Source organism: Pseudorasbora parva, chromosome 18 (genome assembly GCF_024679245.1).
Source record: "Pseudorasbora parva isolate DD20220531a chromosome 18, ASM2467924v1, whole genome shotgun sequence".
In the NCBI taxonomy this organism is placed as follows: domain Eukaryota; kingdom Metazoa; phylum Chordata; class Actinopteri; order Cypriniformes; family Gobionidae; genus Pseudorasbora; species Pseudorasbora parva.
The window spans coordinates 41,741,092-41,761,226 of NC_090189.1; the positions used below are offsets into that span (position 1 = coordinate 41,741,092).

The following is a 20,135-nucleotide window of genomic DNA, read 5'->3' on the forward strand; positions in this document are numbered from 1 at the left end:
ACTGTAAAGATTTAGAGTTTTTACAGCAATACCTGAGTTTAAAGGGTTAAATCAAGCAGAAATAGCTCTCTAATGTATTAATCGCAGGTCATTATTGAATAGTGATTACGTTACACACACACTGACTCAGGTCCCCTGTTAGATAGTAAATCACGACGCCTGTGTGTTTGCTGTGACATTTCTTATCATCATAAACACACTTTAAAGATTTAGAGTTTTTACAGCAATAACTGAGTTTAAATGGTTAAATCAAGCAGAAATAGCTCTCTAATGTATTAATCGCAGGTCATTATTGAATAGTGAATATGTTACACACACACTCACTCAGGTCCCCTGTTAGATAGTAAATCACGACGCCTGTGTGTTTGCTGTGACATTTCTTATCATCACAAACACACTGTAAAGATTTAGAGTTTTTACAGCAATACCTGAGTTTAAAGGGTTAAATCAAGCAGAAATAGCTCTCTAATGTATTAAATGCAGGTCATTATTGAATAGTGATTACGTTACACACACACTGACTCAGGTCCCCTGTTAGATAGTAAATCACGACGCCTGTGTGTTTGCTGTGACATTTCTTATCATCACAAACACACTGTAAAGATTTAGAGTTTTTACAGCAATACCTGAGTTTAAAGGGTTAAATCAAGCAGAAATAGCTCTCTAATGTATTCATTGCAGGTCATTATTGAATAGTGATTGCGTTACACACACACTGACTCAGGTCCCCTGTTAGATAGTAAATCACGACGCCTGTGTGTTTGCTGTGACATTTCTTATCATCACAAACACACTGTAAAGATTTAGAGTTTTTACAGCAATACCTGAGTTTAAAGGGTTAAATCAAGCAGAAATAGCTCTCTAATGTATTAAATGCAGGTCATTATTGAATAGTGATTACGTTACACACACACTGACTCAGGTCCCCTGTTAGATAGTAAATCACGACGCCTGTGTGTTTCTCTCCTCAACCCCCACAACCCCCCACTCACAATTTACATTTCAATAAGTGAAGACTTGATAAACCAGTTTGTGAGCCACAGGCCAATAGAGCTCAAACTACCAATGTGGCAGAACCCTTCTCAGATAAACTAGAGAAGATGCTGGGATTTGCCCTGCCAAATTAAACTAAATTACAGTTTTTACAATCGCTAGGCCACGTTTCTCAATACTTTGGTCATTTTCAAAACTTGTTCTCCAAACCAACTTTCTGCTTCACAGCAGTTATTTCACATTCAAAATCCACAAAAACCAACAAAACACTTAATTCATGTCTCAAATCAAGTGCCAATGATCCACAGTTTAGCTTGCACAGACTGGAGTTGTGATCACTGTGTGAAGAGTTTTGAAAAAGTGACTTCATTATTGAGAAATGTTTTATAAAAGAAAATATTATATCACAGCTTAACTGTGGATCAACATTGCTTTAGCACAAAATGCATTCAATGGCAACATCTTTCAATTTACCTGAAATCTTTTCTCACTTTGACACAAACACAATCAAAACTTTGTTCTACAGGCCAATTCGCACACCCTGACATGCTGTTTTCAAAAGTGTTAAACTTATGGACAAAACAATAACATAATACAAAACTGAATGAGACAGCAATTTGCAACATGTATACAGTAATATTGTAATGCAATTTATACTGCTAAAAAAATCAAACACTATCAAAGCAACTTTGATGAAACTGAACACCAACACAAGTGTTAGTCCATTACCATCCATTCAAAAGAGGAAACTTAGGAATAATGTTGTACTGTACTGTAAGCATGCAGTGAATTATAAGCAGCAGAGAGTGTCATTCTAGTTTTGTAAAGACATTTTAATTGTATAATGTTCCTGATGTTAGTGTTGATGTAAACCTGCGCTGCTAGTGCTCTGGAAGAATGAGTTGATTTGTAAATGTAAAATGAACTGCTGTGAAGCTGAAAGTTGGTTAGCAAATTTATAAACTCCTCACTCAGTTCTCCTAAAGATTGGGAAATGTGTCCTAGCGATTGTAATTTCATTTCATCATGTAATTTCAATTTATTTTTGGCAGTGTATTTGGTCTAGGACATAGGTAACAGTAGTGAGGTTCTGGGTCTCACCTGTGAGAGTCTTTATGCATTGAAATGTAAATTACTGGTGGGGGGTTGAGCAGCAAACTCAACACACACACTATTCTCTATTCCAATTTCAAGAGCACATCTAAACCACTAGCCCAAAAACATTACAAGTGAAAGCACAAATAAATACAAAAGATATGATCCACATGAAATAAACAGTGCTTTTCAGAACGGTCTCTCAGTAGTTGTAATATAACACTGTATTGTCCTCACTGTTAAAAAAATAAAATAAAAATTATATATCATTTTTTTTTTTTTTTTATAAGTTAATCATTTTTAAAGTTACTTTTTCTTTAAGTGTATGTTCACTTAACTGAAACTACTATGACATAAGCAACTATGTTTACTGGGATACTTCCTAATTTTTGAAATAATTTTGTATTCATTTGTCCACTTAAGAGTAAAAAGTCCTGAAAGAGAGCTCAGTTTAGCATTCGTGGACTGTCAGAGATACAGCTCTCGGGCGTGTGCTTCAGATGTTTGTGCATATAGCACGTGAGTAATGAAGAGCCTTCTGAAGCAAAGTGGCACATTTGTGTAAGGACAATGTCCATATTTTAAACTTTATAGACTAAACTAACTATTTTTATTGAAAGAAATTGTGTTTTAGTGTTATTATGAAAAGAGTAACCCCTGACGCTAAGTTTTGTTTAGCTCTATCTTCTCTCTTCTGCGTTTGTCAGTGCACATACAGCAAGGATTCATGGGTAAAGAAGGGTTACTCTTTAAAGGACAACTCCGGTGAGAAATGACCCTCGGGGTAATTAACAGATGGTTACCGAGTAGATCTTTCTCTGGGATGCGTTTTCATGGAAATCAAGTAGATTAGATTGTAATTAGATTTCACAAACTTAATTCCTATCGACCAGCTCACTTAGCACAGCATTCGTGGCTCGAGTCGTCGAGACTGTTTTCCAAGATGGGTGCTGTCTGTAAACGCGTAATTTACTGTCTTTATAAAGTGTCTTCTTATTAAACTGTTTGTACACTTATAAAGTTCTCAATGCTTCGGTCTGCATGTAGGGACCCTCATTATGCTGCCGTGTTAGTGTGAGGCTATTTTGAGCCTTGTTAGTGGTATTAACTAGCGATTTAATTTCACTTATTCCATGCCCCATAGACAAACATTTTAAGCTAATCTGTGTTTAGAGATAAAACTCTTTACATTTGATTTTCATGAAACCGCATCCGAGAGAACGATCTACTCGGTAACCATCTGTTAATTACCCCTAGGCTCATTTCTCACCGGAGTTGTCCTTTAAGCGCAATGTGATTCGTGTAGCACTGAAAACCGAAAGCTAGTATTTTAGTCTTTAAATATTTAAATATGGATATTTTTATTACACAAATGCACCGCTTCAGAAGGCCTTTATTAACCCCCTGGAGCTGTGTGGATCAGTTATATGATGGTTAGATGCACTTTTATGGACCGACAAGGCATTATAAAGCTGGGAAGAGCCAGGACTTTTTTTAATATAACTTTAAATAACTCAGATTTTATTCATTTGAAAAAAAGAATAAATATACACTTGGGATGAGTTGAGTAAATCATGGGCTAATTTCCATTTGTAGGTGAACTAACTGCTGTAAACTGGGCCCACAAACACAGTAGATCCCACAACCCCCCACACAATTTACATTTTAATAATAATAAATAAGGGAAGACTTGAAAACCCAGTTTGTGAGCTTTGAGGAAAATCAAACCTGAGATCTCCTTCTCAACTGACATCTTTCTCCTAGACAGAAATGAGATCAAGTGAACATCAAATTGAGACATAGGCTAAGTCTCCTGCTTCTCGCATGTTTATCCTGAGACAAAAAAATAACATTCTCTTATGTTTATCTCCTCTAAAGTTTCATAAGAGATCTCAACAACATCACATACTATGTTCTGATTTGTCTCCTTGGCTAGAGAGACTGGATTGCTCATGTGTGTCTCCTCTAAAGTTTCAGAAGGGATCTCAACAGCATCACATGCTGTGCTCAGACTCTTCTCTTCAGCTAGATACTCTGGAACTCTTACTTTTGTCACCTCTAAAAAGTTTCATACAAGATCTCAATAACATCACACATTGTGCTCAAAATATTCTCCTTAGTTAAAGTCTCTGGCACTCTCAAATTTGTCCAACAAATTTTGGTCACTTTTTCAAAACTCTTCACACAGTGATCACAACTCCAGTCTGTGCAAGCTAAACTGTGGATCATTGGCACTTGATTTGAGACATGAATTAAGTGTTTTGTTAGTTTTTGTGGATTTTGAATGTGAAATAATTGCTGTGAAGCAGAAAGTTGGTTTGGAGAACAAGTTTTGAAAATGACCAAAGTATTGAGAAATGTGGCCTAGCGATTGTAAAAACTGTAATTTAGTTTAATTTGGCAGGGCAAATCCCAGCATCTTCTCTAGTTTATCTGAGAATGGTTCTGCCACATTGGTAGTTTGAGCTCTATTGGCCTGTGGTTCACAAACTGGTTTATCAAGTCTTCACTTATTGAAATGTAAATTGTGAGTGGGGGGTTGTGGGGGTTGAGGAGAGAAACACACAGGCGTCGTGATTTACTATCTAACAGGGGACCTGAGTCAGTGTGTGTGTAACATATTCACTACTCAATAATGACCTGCATTTAATACATTAGAGAGCTATTTCTGCTTGATTTAACCATTTAAACTCAGTTATTGCTGTAAAAACTCTAAATCTTTGCAGTGTGTTTGTGATGGTAAGAAATGTCACAGCAAACACACAGGCGTCGTGATTTACTATCTAACAGGGGACCTGAGTCAGTGTGTGTGTAACGTAATCAATATTCAATAATGACCAGCAATTAATACATTAGAGAGCTATTTCTGCTTGATTTAACCCTTTAAACTCAGGTATAGCTGTAAAAACTCTAAATCTTTACAGTGTGTTTGTGATGATAAGAAATGTCACAGCAAACACACAGGTGTCGTGATTTACTATCTAACAGGGGACCTGAGTCAGTGTGTGTGTGTAACATATTCACTATTCAATAATGACCTGCATTTAATACATTAGAGAGCTATTTCTGCTTGATTTAACCCTTTAAACTCAGGTATTGCTGTAAAAACTCTAAATCTTTGCAGTGTGTTTGTGATGATAAGAAATGTCACAGCAAACACACAGGCGTCGTGATTTACTATCTAACAGGGGACCTGAGTCAGTGTGTGTGTAACATATTCACTATTCAATAATGACCTGCAATGAATACATTAGAGAGCTATTTCTGCTTGATTTAACCCTTTAAACTCAGGTATTGCTGTACAAACTCTAAATCTTTACAGTGTGTTTGTGATGATAAGAAAGGTCACAGGAAACACACAGGCGTCGTGATTTACTATCTAACAGGGGACCTGAGTCAGTGTGTGTGTTACATATTCACTATTCAATAATGACCTGCAATTAATACATTAGAGAGCTATTTCTGCTTGATTTAACCCTTTAAACTCAGTTATTGCTGTAAAAACTCTAAATCTTTAGAGTGTGTTTATGATGATAAGAAATGTCACAGCAAACACACAGGCGTCGTGATTTACTATCTAACAGGGGACCTGAGTCAGTGTGTGTGTAACGTAATCACTATTCAATAATGACCTGCGGTTAATACATTAGAGAGCTATTTCTGCTTGATTTAACCCTTTAAACTCAGGTATTGCTGTAAAAACTCTAAATCTTTGCAGTGTGTTTGTGATGATAAGAAATGTCACAGCAAACACACAGGCGTCGTGATTTACTATCTAACAGGGGACCTGAGTCAGTGTGTGTGTTACATATTCACTATTCAATAATGACCTGCAATTAATACATTAGAGAGCTATTTCTGCTTGATTTAACCCTTTAAACTCAGTTATTGCTGTAAAAACTCTAAATCTTTAGAGTGTGTTTATGATGATAAGAAATGTCACAGCAAACACACAGGCGTCGTGATTTACTATCTAACAGGGGACCTGAGTCAGTGTGTGTGTAACGTAATCACTATTCAATAATGACCTGCGGTTAATACATTAGAGAGCTATTTCTGCTTGATTTAACCCTTTAAACTCAGGTATTGCTGTAAAAACTCTAAATCTTTGCAGTGTGTTTGTGATGATAAGAAATGTCACAGCAAACACACAGGCGTCGTGATTTACTATCTAACAGGGGACCTGAGTCAGTGTGTGTGTAACGTAATCACTATTCAATAATGACCTGCGGTTAATACATTAGAGAGCTATTTCTGCTTGATTTAACCCTTTAAACTCAGTTATTGCTGTAAAAACTCTAAATCTTAAAAGTGTGTTTATGATGATAAGAAATGTCACAGCAAACACACATGCGTCGTGATTTACTATCTAACAGGGGACCTGAGTCAGTGTGTGTGTTACATATTCACTATTCAATAATGACCTGCATTTAATACATTAGAGAGCTATTTCTGCTTGATTTAACCCTTTAAACTCAGGTATTGCTGTAAAAACTCTAAATCTTTGCAGTGTGTTTATGATGATAAGAAATGTCACAGCAAACACACAGGCGTCGTGATTTACTATCTAACAGGGGACCTGAGTCAGTGTGTGTGTAACGTACTCACTATTCAATAATGACCTGCATTTAATACATTAGAGAGCTATTTCTGCTTGATTTAACCCTTTAAACTCAGTTATTGCTGTAAAAACTCTAAATCTTTAAAGCGTGTTTATGATGATAAGAAATGTCACAGCAAACACACATGCGTCGTGATTTACTATCTAACAGGGGACCTGAGTCAGTGTGTGTGTGTAACGTAATCACTATTCAATAATGACCTGCGATTAATACATTAGAGAGCTATTTCTGCTTGATTTAACCCTTTAAACTCAGGTATTGCTGTAAAAACTCTAAATCTTTGCAGTGTGTTTGTGATGATAAGAAATGTCACAGCAAACACACAGGCGTCGTGATTTACTATCTAACAGGGGACCTGAGTCAATGTGTGTGTGTAACGTAGTCACTATTCAATAATGACCTGCAATTAATACATTAGAGAGCTATTTCTGCTTGATTTAACCCTTTAAACTCAGGTATTGCTGTAAAAACTCTAAATCTTTAAAGTGTGTTTATGATGATAAGAAATGTCACAGCAAACACACAGGCGTCGTGATTTACTATCTAACAGGGGACCTGAGTCAGTGTGTGTGTAACGTAATCACTATTCAATAATGACCTGCGATTAATACATTAGAGAGCTATTTCTGCTTGATTTAACCCTTTAAATTCAGGTATTGCTGTAAAAACTCTAAATCTTTGCAGTGTGTTTATGACAGCACGAAATGTCATAGCAAACACACAGGCGTCGTGATTTACTATCTAACAGGGGACCTGAGTCAGTGTGTGTGTAACGCAATCACTATTCAATAATGACCTGCAATTAATACATTAGAGAGCTATTTCTGCTTGATTTAACCCTTTAAACTCAGTTATTGCTGTAAAAACTCTAAATCTTTAAAGTGTGTTTATGATGATAAGAAATGTCACAGCAAACACACCGGCGTTGTAATTTACTATCTAACAGGGGACCCTGAATCATTTTGTAAATCATAAATAAATCAAACTTTGGTTAGTTTAAAAAACTATAAATAAATGTATAAGGTGGTAAGATGGGCCTTTTACATGGGCCAAAAGTCACACATTTTTTTTTACAAATACTTGGCTAAAATAAAATGTTTTTAATAATGTCTATGTTAACACTTGTTTAAAAGAACTTTAGATGCAAAGTTTGTCCCATTTACCGTACCTTTTTTTTTGATAAATAAAATAATGCATTATTTTTCAATAAATATAGGCTACTGTCATTAAAATGTTATATATATATATATACTTATATTATATATATATAAATGTTATATATATATATATATATATATATATATATATATATATATATATATATATATATATATAAATGTTATATATATATATATATATATATATATATATATATATATATATATATATATATATATATATATATATATATATATATAATATACAAAAATATTTACAAAAGCATTGAATGAGATAACTTAATAATTTAATAAAGTTTTACGGTCTGTCCACGGCCATGATGGATGGTATTTACAATATTTATTTGTAGAAACTGAAGACACATTTTGATGGCAGATGTATTTCTAATAACATCCTGGTTGTTTAGATTTTTTAATCGTTTTTTCTTGGATCCTGTAGTATTTAATTTTAAAGTAATGCAATGTTTGAAACTAGTCAGGGTATTTAGTAAAGAGATATAATCTATATGGTTTGTTCCTTTAGTAAGCAGCCTGTTAAACAGCAGCTCTAGAGTCAGAGGACAGCAGGCCATTCAAACAATAGAGGAGTGTGTGTGTGTGTGTGTGTGAACGACGTGTGTTTAAGGGCTATTACAGTTCCTGCTCCAGCCTACAGGGGAGCTGCTGAGCATGGCCTTAAACACTCACACACTCTTAGGTCCCCTCTTGGTCAAAATTTTTAAAAATTCACCAGAGTGTTTTTTCTTGATTTTAACATGATTTAAACACACACACTTGTAGGTCCCTACTTGGTCAACCATTTAAAAAATCACCAGAGCATTTCTTTAGTGTTTTACTTCATTTTCACATGATTTAATGCATGACCAACAGGGGACTTGAAAAATGTCCCCTCTTGGCTCAGAGGTCCCCTGTTGGTGAGTGTGTAACGACGCCAAGGTCCCCTGTTAGATAGGTAGACAAGTACACACACACACACACACACACACACACACACACACACACACACGCTAACTGGGCTAACACTCACCCCAACATCAACAGATAACACACAGTGTGCATGAACAACACGAAGGCCATTTTAGGACAGTCCGATTGTTTGCTCTGTGACACTACAGTGTCCTAACTAGGGATGCACCGATATGAACATTTTGATCATCTATCGGCCGATAACCATATGTTGCCGATATATGGTGCATCCCTAATCCTAAACGACATGCCGTTGAAAGACTGGATTCTGAAATACACCGCCACTTCAATATACATGTAAATTTCCTAATTAAAATTAATAATCAAAGCCTTAATCAATATTTATCCTCCTTTATTATTATTATTTTTAATTATTCTTTCCAGTTATGGTTTTATTTAATCAAGAGAACCCCTGATTGTGTCTTGTTTTCTAAAGTGTGTGTTTGGTCTCTGAGGAGTGACTGAGCCTCTGTTCTAGAGATGTGTGTGTGTACCTAAACACTTGATAGAAACATGGTGTTGTGTGTGTGGATTTTGGAGGTATCACACACCCCTAACATGACAGGAGCGCAGTAACAGTGTTTGCTCACTTACCCGGCCTCCAGATATGAAATATGGATTTGTCTATCATTTAATTTGTTATATTTTATATTTCCTTTTGCTGAAACACTAAAGAGTCAAGATGAATATTGCCTGTACTATTGTGTGTCCCCTCACTGAGAGAAAGCACGTTATGAGTGTGTTTTGGGTTAGAACTGGAGCTCAATCAGCTCCAACCTCAGAGAGCGTGTGTATCTGTGTGTGTGCGCAGCATTCTGTGTTACAGATCAGTGTTGAGAATGGACATCCTAAGAGATGGGTGGACTTGTTGTTCTGGTTAAGCGACGCCTGCTCCAGATCTGGAAGGTCACTACGGGCCTAACTCAGGGGTGAAAGCGTCAACATGTGATCTATGGACACGCGCATCTGATTTACTGACAATGGGCCTCATTCATGAAATACACATTTATATGTAAATCGTTTTGGAAATTTTCCGATTCGCGAATATGTTCGTATTTTCGAAATGTTAGTTGGTACAAAAGAAATGTACACCTGCTCCCTATGGTGTGTGAATGGTGCGTAAAACATCTGAGCGCTCTGTGTTCTAATTTAGGCAAACTGATGACAGTGCATTTTAATGCACAATGTAGGGCAGGCCTACCAATTTTTACCAGTCACTTTTACCAGGCCATCCAATCACAGTGGAGGAGAGGTGGGACAAAAACTACACCGACAAATCATCCGACTTGTACACCGACTGAACAACAGTAATGGAGAAGCTAATACTGCTTTTTACTGCATTTTTATATTCAGTAATATTCTTCAAAATTAGATACTAGTGACACATTACTGCCATGGATATTCTGTCTCATAGCACCTAAAGTATCTCAGCTGAAAAAACGCTGCATTTGCAAAACGAGCGCCACCAGCTGGCCGTTTTCAGAAGAGCTCCAGGTGTTTTTTAGCTAGCAAAAAAAAAAAGCGTTTTGGTGGAAGCGCTTTAGAGTTTTCGGAAAGGTCCATTTTACGAGCAAATTACGATTTTGCTCATATATTTACAAAAGTTTCATGAATGAGGCTCAATGTGTGTAAATTTACCATGACTGTTCATTTTCTCTGAGCTAATCAGAATCATCCACCTTGCAGTAATGACGCGGATAGACCTTGGAGACAGTATAACTGTTGGACAATTGTATGTCCGAGACGGTGAGAGAGGGAGCGCAGCCCACGGACTCTTTCTGAGACTTGAAGCTGGCTTCTGCTGATGAAACTGCAAAATATCCTTCAGTACATTTTACTTTAATTGACTGCACTCCTGACTCTCGGTCTACATTTCTTACTACTGGTCTTGGGTCATAAACTGTTAACTCCTAACAATGTCTTTTCCATGTTATCAGAAGTTTTGTCCTGTAACTTTATTGAACTTAACATCAATGGCCCTGTCCCAAATAGCACTCTAAACCCTGACGGTCTTCCTCTGAGTCCGCACTTTCACAACGTAACGCGTATTATAAAATGGTTTGGTTTTAATCATTTGATGATGTGCTTATCTATTTTTTTGAGTGTAAGCGGTGCACTCACAGCGAGAGAAAGAAGTATCTTCGGATGGGACGGGATCTGTGATTGATTTTGTCGTGTCTGATGTGGACAGGCAAAGTGCTTGTCGATGGAATCTTATCTCGCCTGGTTAGGACATGGTGTAATTTTCATGACACTTGAGCACACTTTCTCTCACCACAATGAGAAAACAACAATATAATACACGGGTGTCTTGCCCTGCCTCGGGAGGGCCACTGTGCTGTAGAGTTTAACTCAAATACACCTGTCTGAAGTTATCTAAATACATAATAATAACAAACATCTGGACATATTACAGCACACTGCAAAAATGCTCTTCTTATTTAGTATTTTTTTCTTGTTTGCAGTCCAAATATATAACAATTCTTGTTATAACGATCCAGAAACACATGAGGAAGAGCCTTTACCCTAATCCACACAGGAGCGTGTCTTTACCAAGCGGCTCCTCCCGCGATCTTTCTTGAAACCAATACGGAAGTAATGTAAACTGCAATTCCTCAACTCACCACTAGGGGCAGGCTCCAAAAGGAGCAGAATCTCATTGAGCCTCATGTTAAAATTCCCAACTTTACAGCAGAAAAAAACATTACTACAGCCTGGGACAAATTGTGGTTTTGGCCTATACGGCTAATTTTAAACTTCATGATGACTGTTCTGCATAATTAAGGGCGTGGTTACTTTGAGTGACAGGTGGATAGCCATTTATCCGCCGTCTATAGTCATTGTGTCACCTAAGCTCCACCCATAGCCCACCTCTTTGCCCATTTTCTGTTATCCGGGAGTGACTCGCGATGACTCGCTAGCAAGATGGCGACGGCCAGCTCGCCCCTACTTTAAGCTTCAGAACGGCTTATCGGAATCCTATAAGTGACGTAGTGGACACAACGTCCATATTTCTTTACAGTCTATGGTCTATACCTGAAGGGTTTTGGGGGAAGGATGCTGAATCGGGTCTTCTCCAGCATCTTGCGGATCTTGTTGCGTCCTCCGGACACCGTGTTGGCCTTCATCTTCTTGCGGCTCTTGCTGTCCGATGGAAACTCCATGTCTCCAGGCAGATCCGGGATGGAGAAACGGTTGCTCTTCCTCTCCTGAATCTTAGGGAGGTGAGGACCGCCGTTCTTCTTCTCGTGCTTCACGCGGCTTTGAAGCTCTTTGAAAACTGTAACAAGGCAAAATCAAGTCAAGTCAAATGTATTTGTTTTGCTCTTTTCACAATACACATCATTTAAAAGCAGCTTTAGAGAAAGACATTCTGTTATGTCTATAATGCTTTACCATAGAGCAAGTTTTAGTGCTCGGAGATAACATTTTATAAATAATGATGAAATTAGTGATCCTGTGTATTTATATCTATTTATATTGTATTTAGAGTGATACTAGCACATAAATATTAGTGCTACAGTGACTCTAGCACATGATCGAGCGATCGAGACAATAAGAGATTTAAATATCGGTTGGCTTTGTTCTGTTAAGAGATTTAAATATCGGTTGGCTTTGATCTGTTAAGAGATTTAAATATCGGTTGGTTTTGTTCTGTTAAGAGATTTAAATATCGGTTGGCTTTGTTCTGTTAAGAGATTTAAATATCGGTTGGTTTTGTTCTGTTAGTTAAGAGACTTAAATATCGGTTGGCTTTATTCTGTTAAGAGATTTAAATATCGGTTGGTTTTGTTCTGTTAAGAGATTTAAATATCGGTTGGTTTTGTTCTGTTAAGAGATTTAAATATCGGTTGGTTTTGTTCTGTTAAAGATTTAAATATCGGTTGGTTTTGTTCTGTTAAGAGATTTAAATATCGGTTGGTTTTATTCTGTTAAGAGATTTAAATATCGGTTGGTTTTGTTCTGTTAAGAGATTTAAATATCGGTTGGTTTTGTTCTGTTAAGAGATTTAAATATCGGTTGGTTTTGTTCTGTTAAAGATTTAAATATCGGTTGGTTTTGTTCTGTTAAGAGATTTAAATATCGTTTGGTTTTGTTCTGTTAAGAGATTTAAATATCGGTTGGTTTTGTTCTGTTAAGAGATTTAAATATCGGTTGGTTTTGTTCTGTTAAGAGATTTAAATATTGGTTGGTTTTAATCTGTTAAGAGATTTAAATATCGGTTGGTTTTGTTCTGTTAAGAGATTTAAATATCGGTTGGTTTTGTTCTGTTAAGAGATTTAAATATCGGTTGGTTTTGTTCTGTTAAGAGATTTAAATATCGGTTGGTTTTGTTCTGTTAAGAGATTTAAATATCGGTTGGCTTTATTCTGTTAAAGATTTAAATATCGGTTGGTTTTGTTCTGTTAAAGATTTAAATGTCAGTTGGTTTTGTTCTGTTAAGAGATTTAAATATCGGTTGGTTTTGTTCTATTAAGAGATTTAAATATCGTTTGGTTTTGTTCTGTTAAGAGATTTAAATATCGGTTGGTTTTGTTCTGTTAAGAGATTTAAATATCGGTTGGTTTTGTTCTGTTAAGAGATTTAAATATCGGTTGGTTTTGTTCTGTTAAGAGATTTAAATATTGGTTGGTTTTGTTCTGTTAAGAGATTTAAATATCGGTTGGTTTTGTTCTATTAAGAGATTTAAATATCGTTTGGTTTTGTTCTATTAAGAGATTTAAATATTGGAATGGAATGAGTTTATGTGTTCTTTATGCAGATATAATTATTCAAAATGTCAATTTTTCATTGATTTTGTGGGAGCTGTAGGGGAGTGCGACCTTCCAACCCATGCCTCACTAACACTATGTGTACAGTGACATACCAAAGATGTTGGTCTTCACAGTAAGAGATAAGTGCGTGTTGTTCCTTAGGATATCCATGGCTTTGGTGTACGAGATGTTCTCAAAGTTCTGCCCATTGATCTCCAAGATCTGAGGACAGACGAGCACAATGTGTTAATGTGGAAATATTAATATGGCAGGTGTTGTTTCTGAGCAGAACGTGTTCCTCTAATCGGTACCTGATCTCCGCGCTTGAGCCCAGCTTCTGCTGCTTTACTGGCCTCCGCCACACTTTCGACGAAGATGCCGAAGCCTCGCTCGCTGCCGCCCTGAACCGTGAAGAACAACGGAGACTCTCTGGACTGCTTCTGCAGCGTAATCTGGCGACATTTGGCCTTAGCAGCACATGCAATGTTCAGCAGACGCAGGTGACCCTTCATTTTCTGAGAGACAATCCAATGAAAGACAAATTCAAGAAACATCCATCCAATCATTCTATTCCAGTCGGCCTCCTGAACAAAACCATGAACATGTGCAGGGCTCCAGACTCACGCTTGAGAGAAGTGGGACCTGATTTGGTAGCGCTGGAGAAGTTAAATTAATCATAAAATTACTATAGTTTTGTTAATAAGTGCAGTTACTGATAATATTACATGTTTGTTCATTGGGAATTTAACAACGAAGCACTGAGCTTAACTTGCAGATAAAATTATCTTTTATTAACAACAGTAATGTGCTAAAACTTTATTTTATAAGGAAATATGTCTAGTAAGCAGAGCATGTGAGCGGAACGGAGTTGTTGTTCATTTAAGCCATTAGTTGACGAATAATTATACATTACACATATTAGACTAATTTAATTACTTTAATATAGCACTCAAGCGCAGGCATAAAAATTGCCACAAAGAAAAACAAAAGTAATAATTATGAATATGTCAGAACTAGAAAGCAGACAATTTACTTGTTTATTAATAAACTAGATTTTTTTTTTCATTACCCTCTGCAAAGATGAAGCAGACGAAGCTGACTGGCCATCTCCGCTGTAGTGGACGCACCAAGAGAGAAAAGCAGGTAATAGCCAACAGATAGCTACTATTTCTTTTCATTTTGACTTGTTTCGTTTAAAAGTAGTCATTTCAAGCTTTCTACAGACATATTTCTAGAGTTTCAGTTCATTTATTAGATGCACTCTAGTCCATGATTAGCACCGTGATTATTTTGTCTGCTATATTAGCATTTTATTAATTAAATCTAGACAATTGGTCGATAAAACATGGAGCAAAATTAAGATACAATTTATACAAAACGAAATTCACTTTAAAGAAAGGCTTTCTACAAAACAAAACTTAAAGAATTGGTTATAAAATATTTTATAAATATATATATTTTATTATAAATATTTTCTGATCCACTGATCTTCTCCATATGATCTTCTCTTTTCTGATCCATATGATCTTACAACATATTTAGCATCTTGTGTGTCCTATACTGATGCTGTTCACTTTTTTTAAAAAATATAAAAAATAATATTATAATATTTAAACATACATATGAAACAAATATCTTATTTTAAATGTCTAGTTTCACGTCGGAGCGGGATTTGAGCGAGCGTGGTTTTACAGAGGAGCGTGAGCGGTTCATGAGTGGAGCGCTGGCTTGGGCCGTGAGTGATTGAGTGGAGCGCGCCGCATATAGAGCGATATATTGAGCTGAGCGTCACACCACTTCGCTTCGCTCACATGCTCTGCTAGTAAGTGCTGCTCTGCCACAATCTACTGGTTATAGTGGGCATTTCATGTCTTTTTAAAATAAATTGTTATTAGTGGCCAACACCTTTAAAGCTGGGGTAAGTGCTATCTGGTAACCGTTGTTGGTATTTCAAATCACCAAAACAAACACGCCCCTACCCCCAAAAGGGTCTCGCCCCTATTTTGATAGCGCCGCCCCACACATACGTAACCCAGAGGCATCAACGGCTATGGCAGAATCTGTGTATATCTAACCCAGGTTGAATATTCAATGAAAAAGTCATACCTTCTATCACAAAAACACAAACCGTTCTCATGAACAACTCGATAGTACACGAGCATGACAGTCCAGCTAACGACATATTACAATTATGACTAGATAAGGGTTATAGCGATCATGAAAAGAGTCAGCAAACATATATTAGGAGTATAGTATCTTACTTGTCGGAGACATTGTGTGAGCTGATGCTTGACGCACACAGTGATGAGATTTAGATGCTCCATACGGTGTGGAAATGAACGGGTCTTTATCATCGCTGAAGTGAGGCACAATACGATCTCAAATGGACTAACAAGTGAACATGACACACGACTTAGTCAAGCAGCATATATTAGGCTAGTTCTCTGCTAATGTCTGTCATGTGTGACTCGGTGTGTTTTGAATAATGACGTGCACAGAGCGAGAGCGAGCGCTCTTCTCACCATCAATAGTAGACACGCCCCTTACTGCTGATTGGCTACAAGTTTGTTATTCCACTCGGTCCGTGTCCTTTTTCTAAAACGGATTTGAAATAAGACTTGCCCCACCTTTAAACTTTCAGTTTAAGATTTGATCATATTTAGAGCGTTGAAGTGATGGAAAAATTGTTAAGCTCTTGAAAAGTGCTTGAGTTTCACTATTAAAAAGTTGAACCCTGAGATGAATAATGTAAAAAAAAAAAAAAACATCTGACTATTTTTTCCCCAGTACCATGTGGTGCTACTACATTACGTTTCTACATGTTGGTGATTTGTGGACTCATGCACCACCGGTTTCTCCTGGTCTCCACGTCAGCTCTGTCTGATCTGATATCTGTGTATATCTGATATCTGTTTATAACAGAGATTTCCCACTAGATCTGGCAGTGGTGATGTTATTAATTCTGTGGTGAATTCAAACTCTTTCTCACTGAATCTCCAGCGCGTAGTTCCGTTCTGCTTTGGTTTCGTTTGCAATTTGAAGCTTCTCATGTGTAACAGAAATGTCCGCTCTTATCAGTTGGGCACGTGATGGTGCACCAGTGCGACCGCTAACTAAATTTAGTCGCACCAGCTGGAAAAAAGGTCCCAAAATGCCACCATTTGGTCCCAGTCTGGAGCCCTGCTGTAAGTGAGCATAACAGGGGTCATTCAAAACCTTTCACAAGGGCTTCCCAATATGAAGGATAGGATTCCCTGATATGTCCATGTTGTCCATGACCATAAGCATCCTGTTTTAGTGAACCTGTTTCGCCTAAACTTTTGCCTGGCATCGACACTCACCGAGAAATCCAGTAGCTTCTCAAAGTCCTCCAGGAACTGAGTCATCACTGGATCGCCTTCAAAATCATTAAAATGATTGTTCACCCACAACAACACGATTCTCGTCACCTGCAAGATCCCAAAACATTTAAACCATTATTTACTACAAAAACAACAGTAATAAATGAGTATGCACAATATTATCGGCACAACATCGGAATCAGAATATATATATATATATATATATATATATATATATATATATATATATATATATATATATATATATATATATATATATAAAATATAATAATCGCCATTGCCCTGAAATGAAAAAATGATGCGCTATACATATAATAATGTGTTGATTATGCGCCTGCGATAAATCGTGTGTGTGCAAATGGTGCTAAAGACAAGATCGAGAACTTTGGTTTATGGACTAGATTAACAGCTTTGGATTCCTAAATTGAATGTTAGTAAAGAAAGACCCGTCACTTCCTGATTTACTGTATTATGGAGTAAACATGCCCCTTTACTGAGTGTTTGTCTTGTAGGCTATATTTATACCATATGATATATCAAAGCAATTACACAAAGAGGTGTTTTGTTACTGAATGAATCAGTCTATTCGGCTGATTAATGACTCAATGACTCACTCATTAACAGCGACACCTACTGGTGGTTTTAGTTTCACATTTAACGCAGCTTTTCAATTGTATTATTAAAATAATTTCATGTATCAACATTTTAAGTTTAACACATCAGCATATTATGTAGTCTGCATGTGTAACAGCAGGTTAAACTCATTCATGTCCTCTGTGTGTAAAGGATATAAATCCACTTCAGATGAGCGTCTGTGTTTCCTCTGCACTGCAAACATGAGTTGTGATGATACTGATTTAATTTGCTCTATTGTGTCTTATTATTAGAATTTAATTGCTGATTAAATGTAATAATTTGCAATAATTCATTATATAGGCTACATTTAATCAGGTAAGAAAAAAATGCTCTAAAGGTAAAAATCATAGATTATTCATATATTCACATATTACATATGTATTAGGGATGTAATATTCGTACTGAAGCGTTTCGGTACAGGACTCCGGTGTGGTGCACGTGTGTACTAAATGCAATCTTTAAGGCCGTGTGTCCACCAAAGCGTTTTTAGCCAGCTGAAAACTCCTCGCTGTGAGCGCTTGAGAGCGTTTTGGCAGGCAGCGTTTTTTCTCCTCAGTTGAGACTCTTTGCTTGTTTTGATACGGAAAATCCGTGGAAGTATTTTTTAATTTCACAGGTAGTTTGTTTCCGTATTGATTCTATATAAAACTGCAGATCCAATGTAAAGTATTTGCTCTGGCATTTGTTTTAAATCATTTTGTTCCGTTATTATTGCTTGTTTTCATCTGATGACGACACGCAGAATGTGGCAGTTGGTCTGTGTTGTGTTTGTCCCGCCCCTCCTCCACTGTGATTGGACGGCTGATTGAAGAGTGACAGTGATGAGCGCTGCGTTTTACTCAAAGTTGAACATTCTTCAACTCTCGGCGACCAGATAAAAACGCTGAGCGTGAAATACTCGCTCAGCGCCTCGGTGCGCTCCAGGCGTTCTAAAAACGCGACGCTCTCATTGAAAAAAATTGAAAACGCCAGCCAGCAGCGTGAAAAAACGCTTTGGTGGACACACAGCCTTACAGTTAACAGCTTATTTTACACGTTTAGTTCAATGTGACGTGACTGATGACTGTATATATTAGCCTATATATTCACTATATTACCCTAAATATTCACTATATTACCCTGTATAGGCTAATATAATTAATATACACACTCAGCTAAAGGATTATTAGGAACACCTGTTCAATTTCTTATTAATGCAATTATCTAATCAACCAATCACATGGCAGTTGCTTCACTGCATTTAGGGCTGTGGTCCTGGTCAAGACAATCTCCTGAACTACAAACTGAATGTCAGAATGGGAAAGAAAGGTGATTTAAGCCATTTTGAGCATGGCATGGTTGTTGGTGCCAGACGGGCCGGTCTGAGTATTTCACAATCTGCTCAGTTACTGGGATTTTCACACACAACCATTTCTAGGGTTTACAAAGAATGGTGTGAAAAGGGAAGAGCATCCAGTATGCGGCAGTCCTGTGGGAGAAAATGCCTTGTTGATGCTCGAGGTCAGAGGAGAATGGGCCGACTGATTCAAGCTGATAGAAGAGCAACTTTGACTGAAATAACCACTCGTTACAACCGAGGTGTGCAGCAAAGCATTTGTGAAGCCACAACACGCACAACCTTGAGGCGGATGGGCTACAACAGCAGAAGACCCCACCGGGTACCACTCATCTCCACTACAAATAGGAAAAAGAGGCGACAATTTGCACAAGCTCACCAAAATCAGACAGGTGAAGACTGGAAAAATGTTGCCTGGTCTGATGAGTCTCGATTTCTGTTGAGACATTCAGATGGTAGAGTCAGAGTTTGGCGTAAACAGAATGAGAACATGGATCCATCATGCCTTGTTCCCACTGTGCAGGCTGGTGGTGGTGGTGTAATGGTGTGGGGGATGTTTTCTTGGCACACTTTAGGGCCCTTAGTGCCAATTGGGCATCGTTTAAATGCCACGGCCGACCTGAGCATTGTTTCTGACCATGTCCATCCCTTTATGACCACCATGTCCCCATCCTCTGATGGCTACTTCCAGCAGGATAATGCACCATGTCACAAAGCTCAAATCATTTCAAATTGGTTTAAATTGGAGATCACTGTACTAAAATGGCCGCCACAGTCACCAGATCTCAACCCAATAGAGCATCTTTGGGATGTGGTGGAACGGGAGCTTCGTGCCCTGGATGTGCATCCCACAAATCTCCATCAACTGCAAGATGCTCTCCTATCAATATGGGCCAACATTTCTAAAGAATGCCTTCAGCAGCTTGTTGAATCAATGCCACGGAGAATTAAGGCAGTTCTGAAGGTGAATAATAATCCTTTAGGTGAGTGTATATGTTCTGTTATAAGTTTATTTGTTTCTTTGTTATCCCTAGACTTCTGTTTGTTTTTATTTGTTGTCCCCTTTTATGTTGCGACTTGTAACGAGCAGGTCGTAACATGCGCGCACACACCCACCCACACCCACACCCACACCCACACCCACACCCACCCACACCCCCACCCCCACACCCACACCCACACCCACACACACA

The 20,135-nt window shown here is 37.5% G+C and overlaps 1 protein-coding gene across 1 annotated transcript in view; it reads right to left on the minus strand.

Annotated features, from left to right (window-relative positions):
- Nucleotides 1-20,135, minus strand: part of rapgef6 (Rap guanine nucleotide exchange factor (GEF) 6) — a 192,353-nt gene that overhangs the window by 33,325 nt on the left and 138,893 nt on the right. Inside the window, exons 13-16 of the mRNA XM_067423107.1 lie at nucleotides 16,950-17,057; nucleotides 13,920-14,123; nucleotides 13,722-13,830; nucleotides 11,891-12,134 (exon numbers count right to left, since the gene is read on the minus strand). Of these exons, the coding sequence (XP_067279208.1) occupies nucleotides 11,891-12,134; nucleotides 13,722-13,830; nucleotides 13,920-14,123; nucleotides 16,950-17,057 (665 nt within the window). The remainder of the gene's footprint in view (nucleotides 1-11,890; nucleotides 12,135-13,721; nucleotides 13,831-13,919; nucleotides 14,124-16,949; nucleotides 17,058-20,135) is intronic.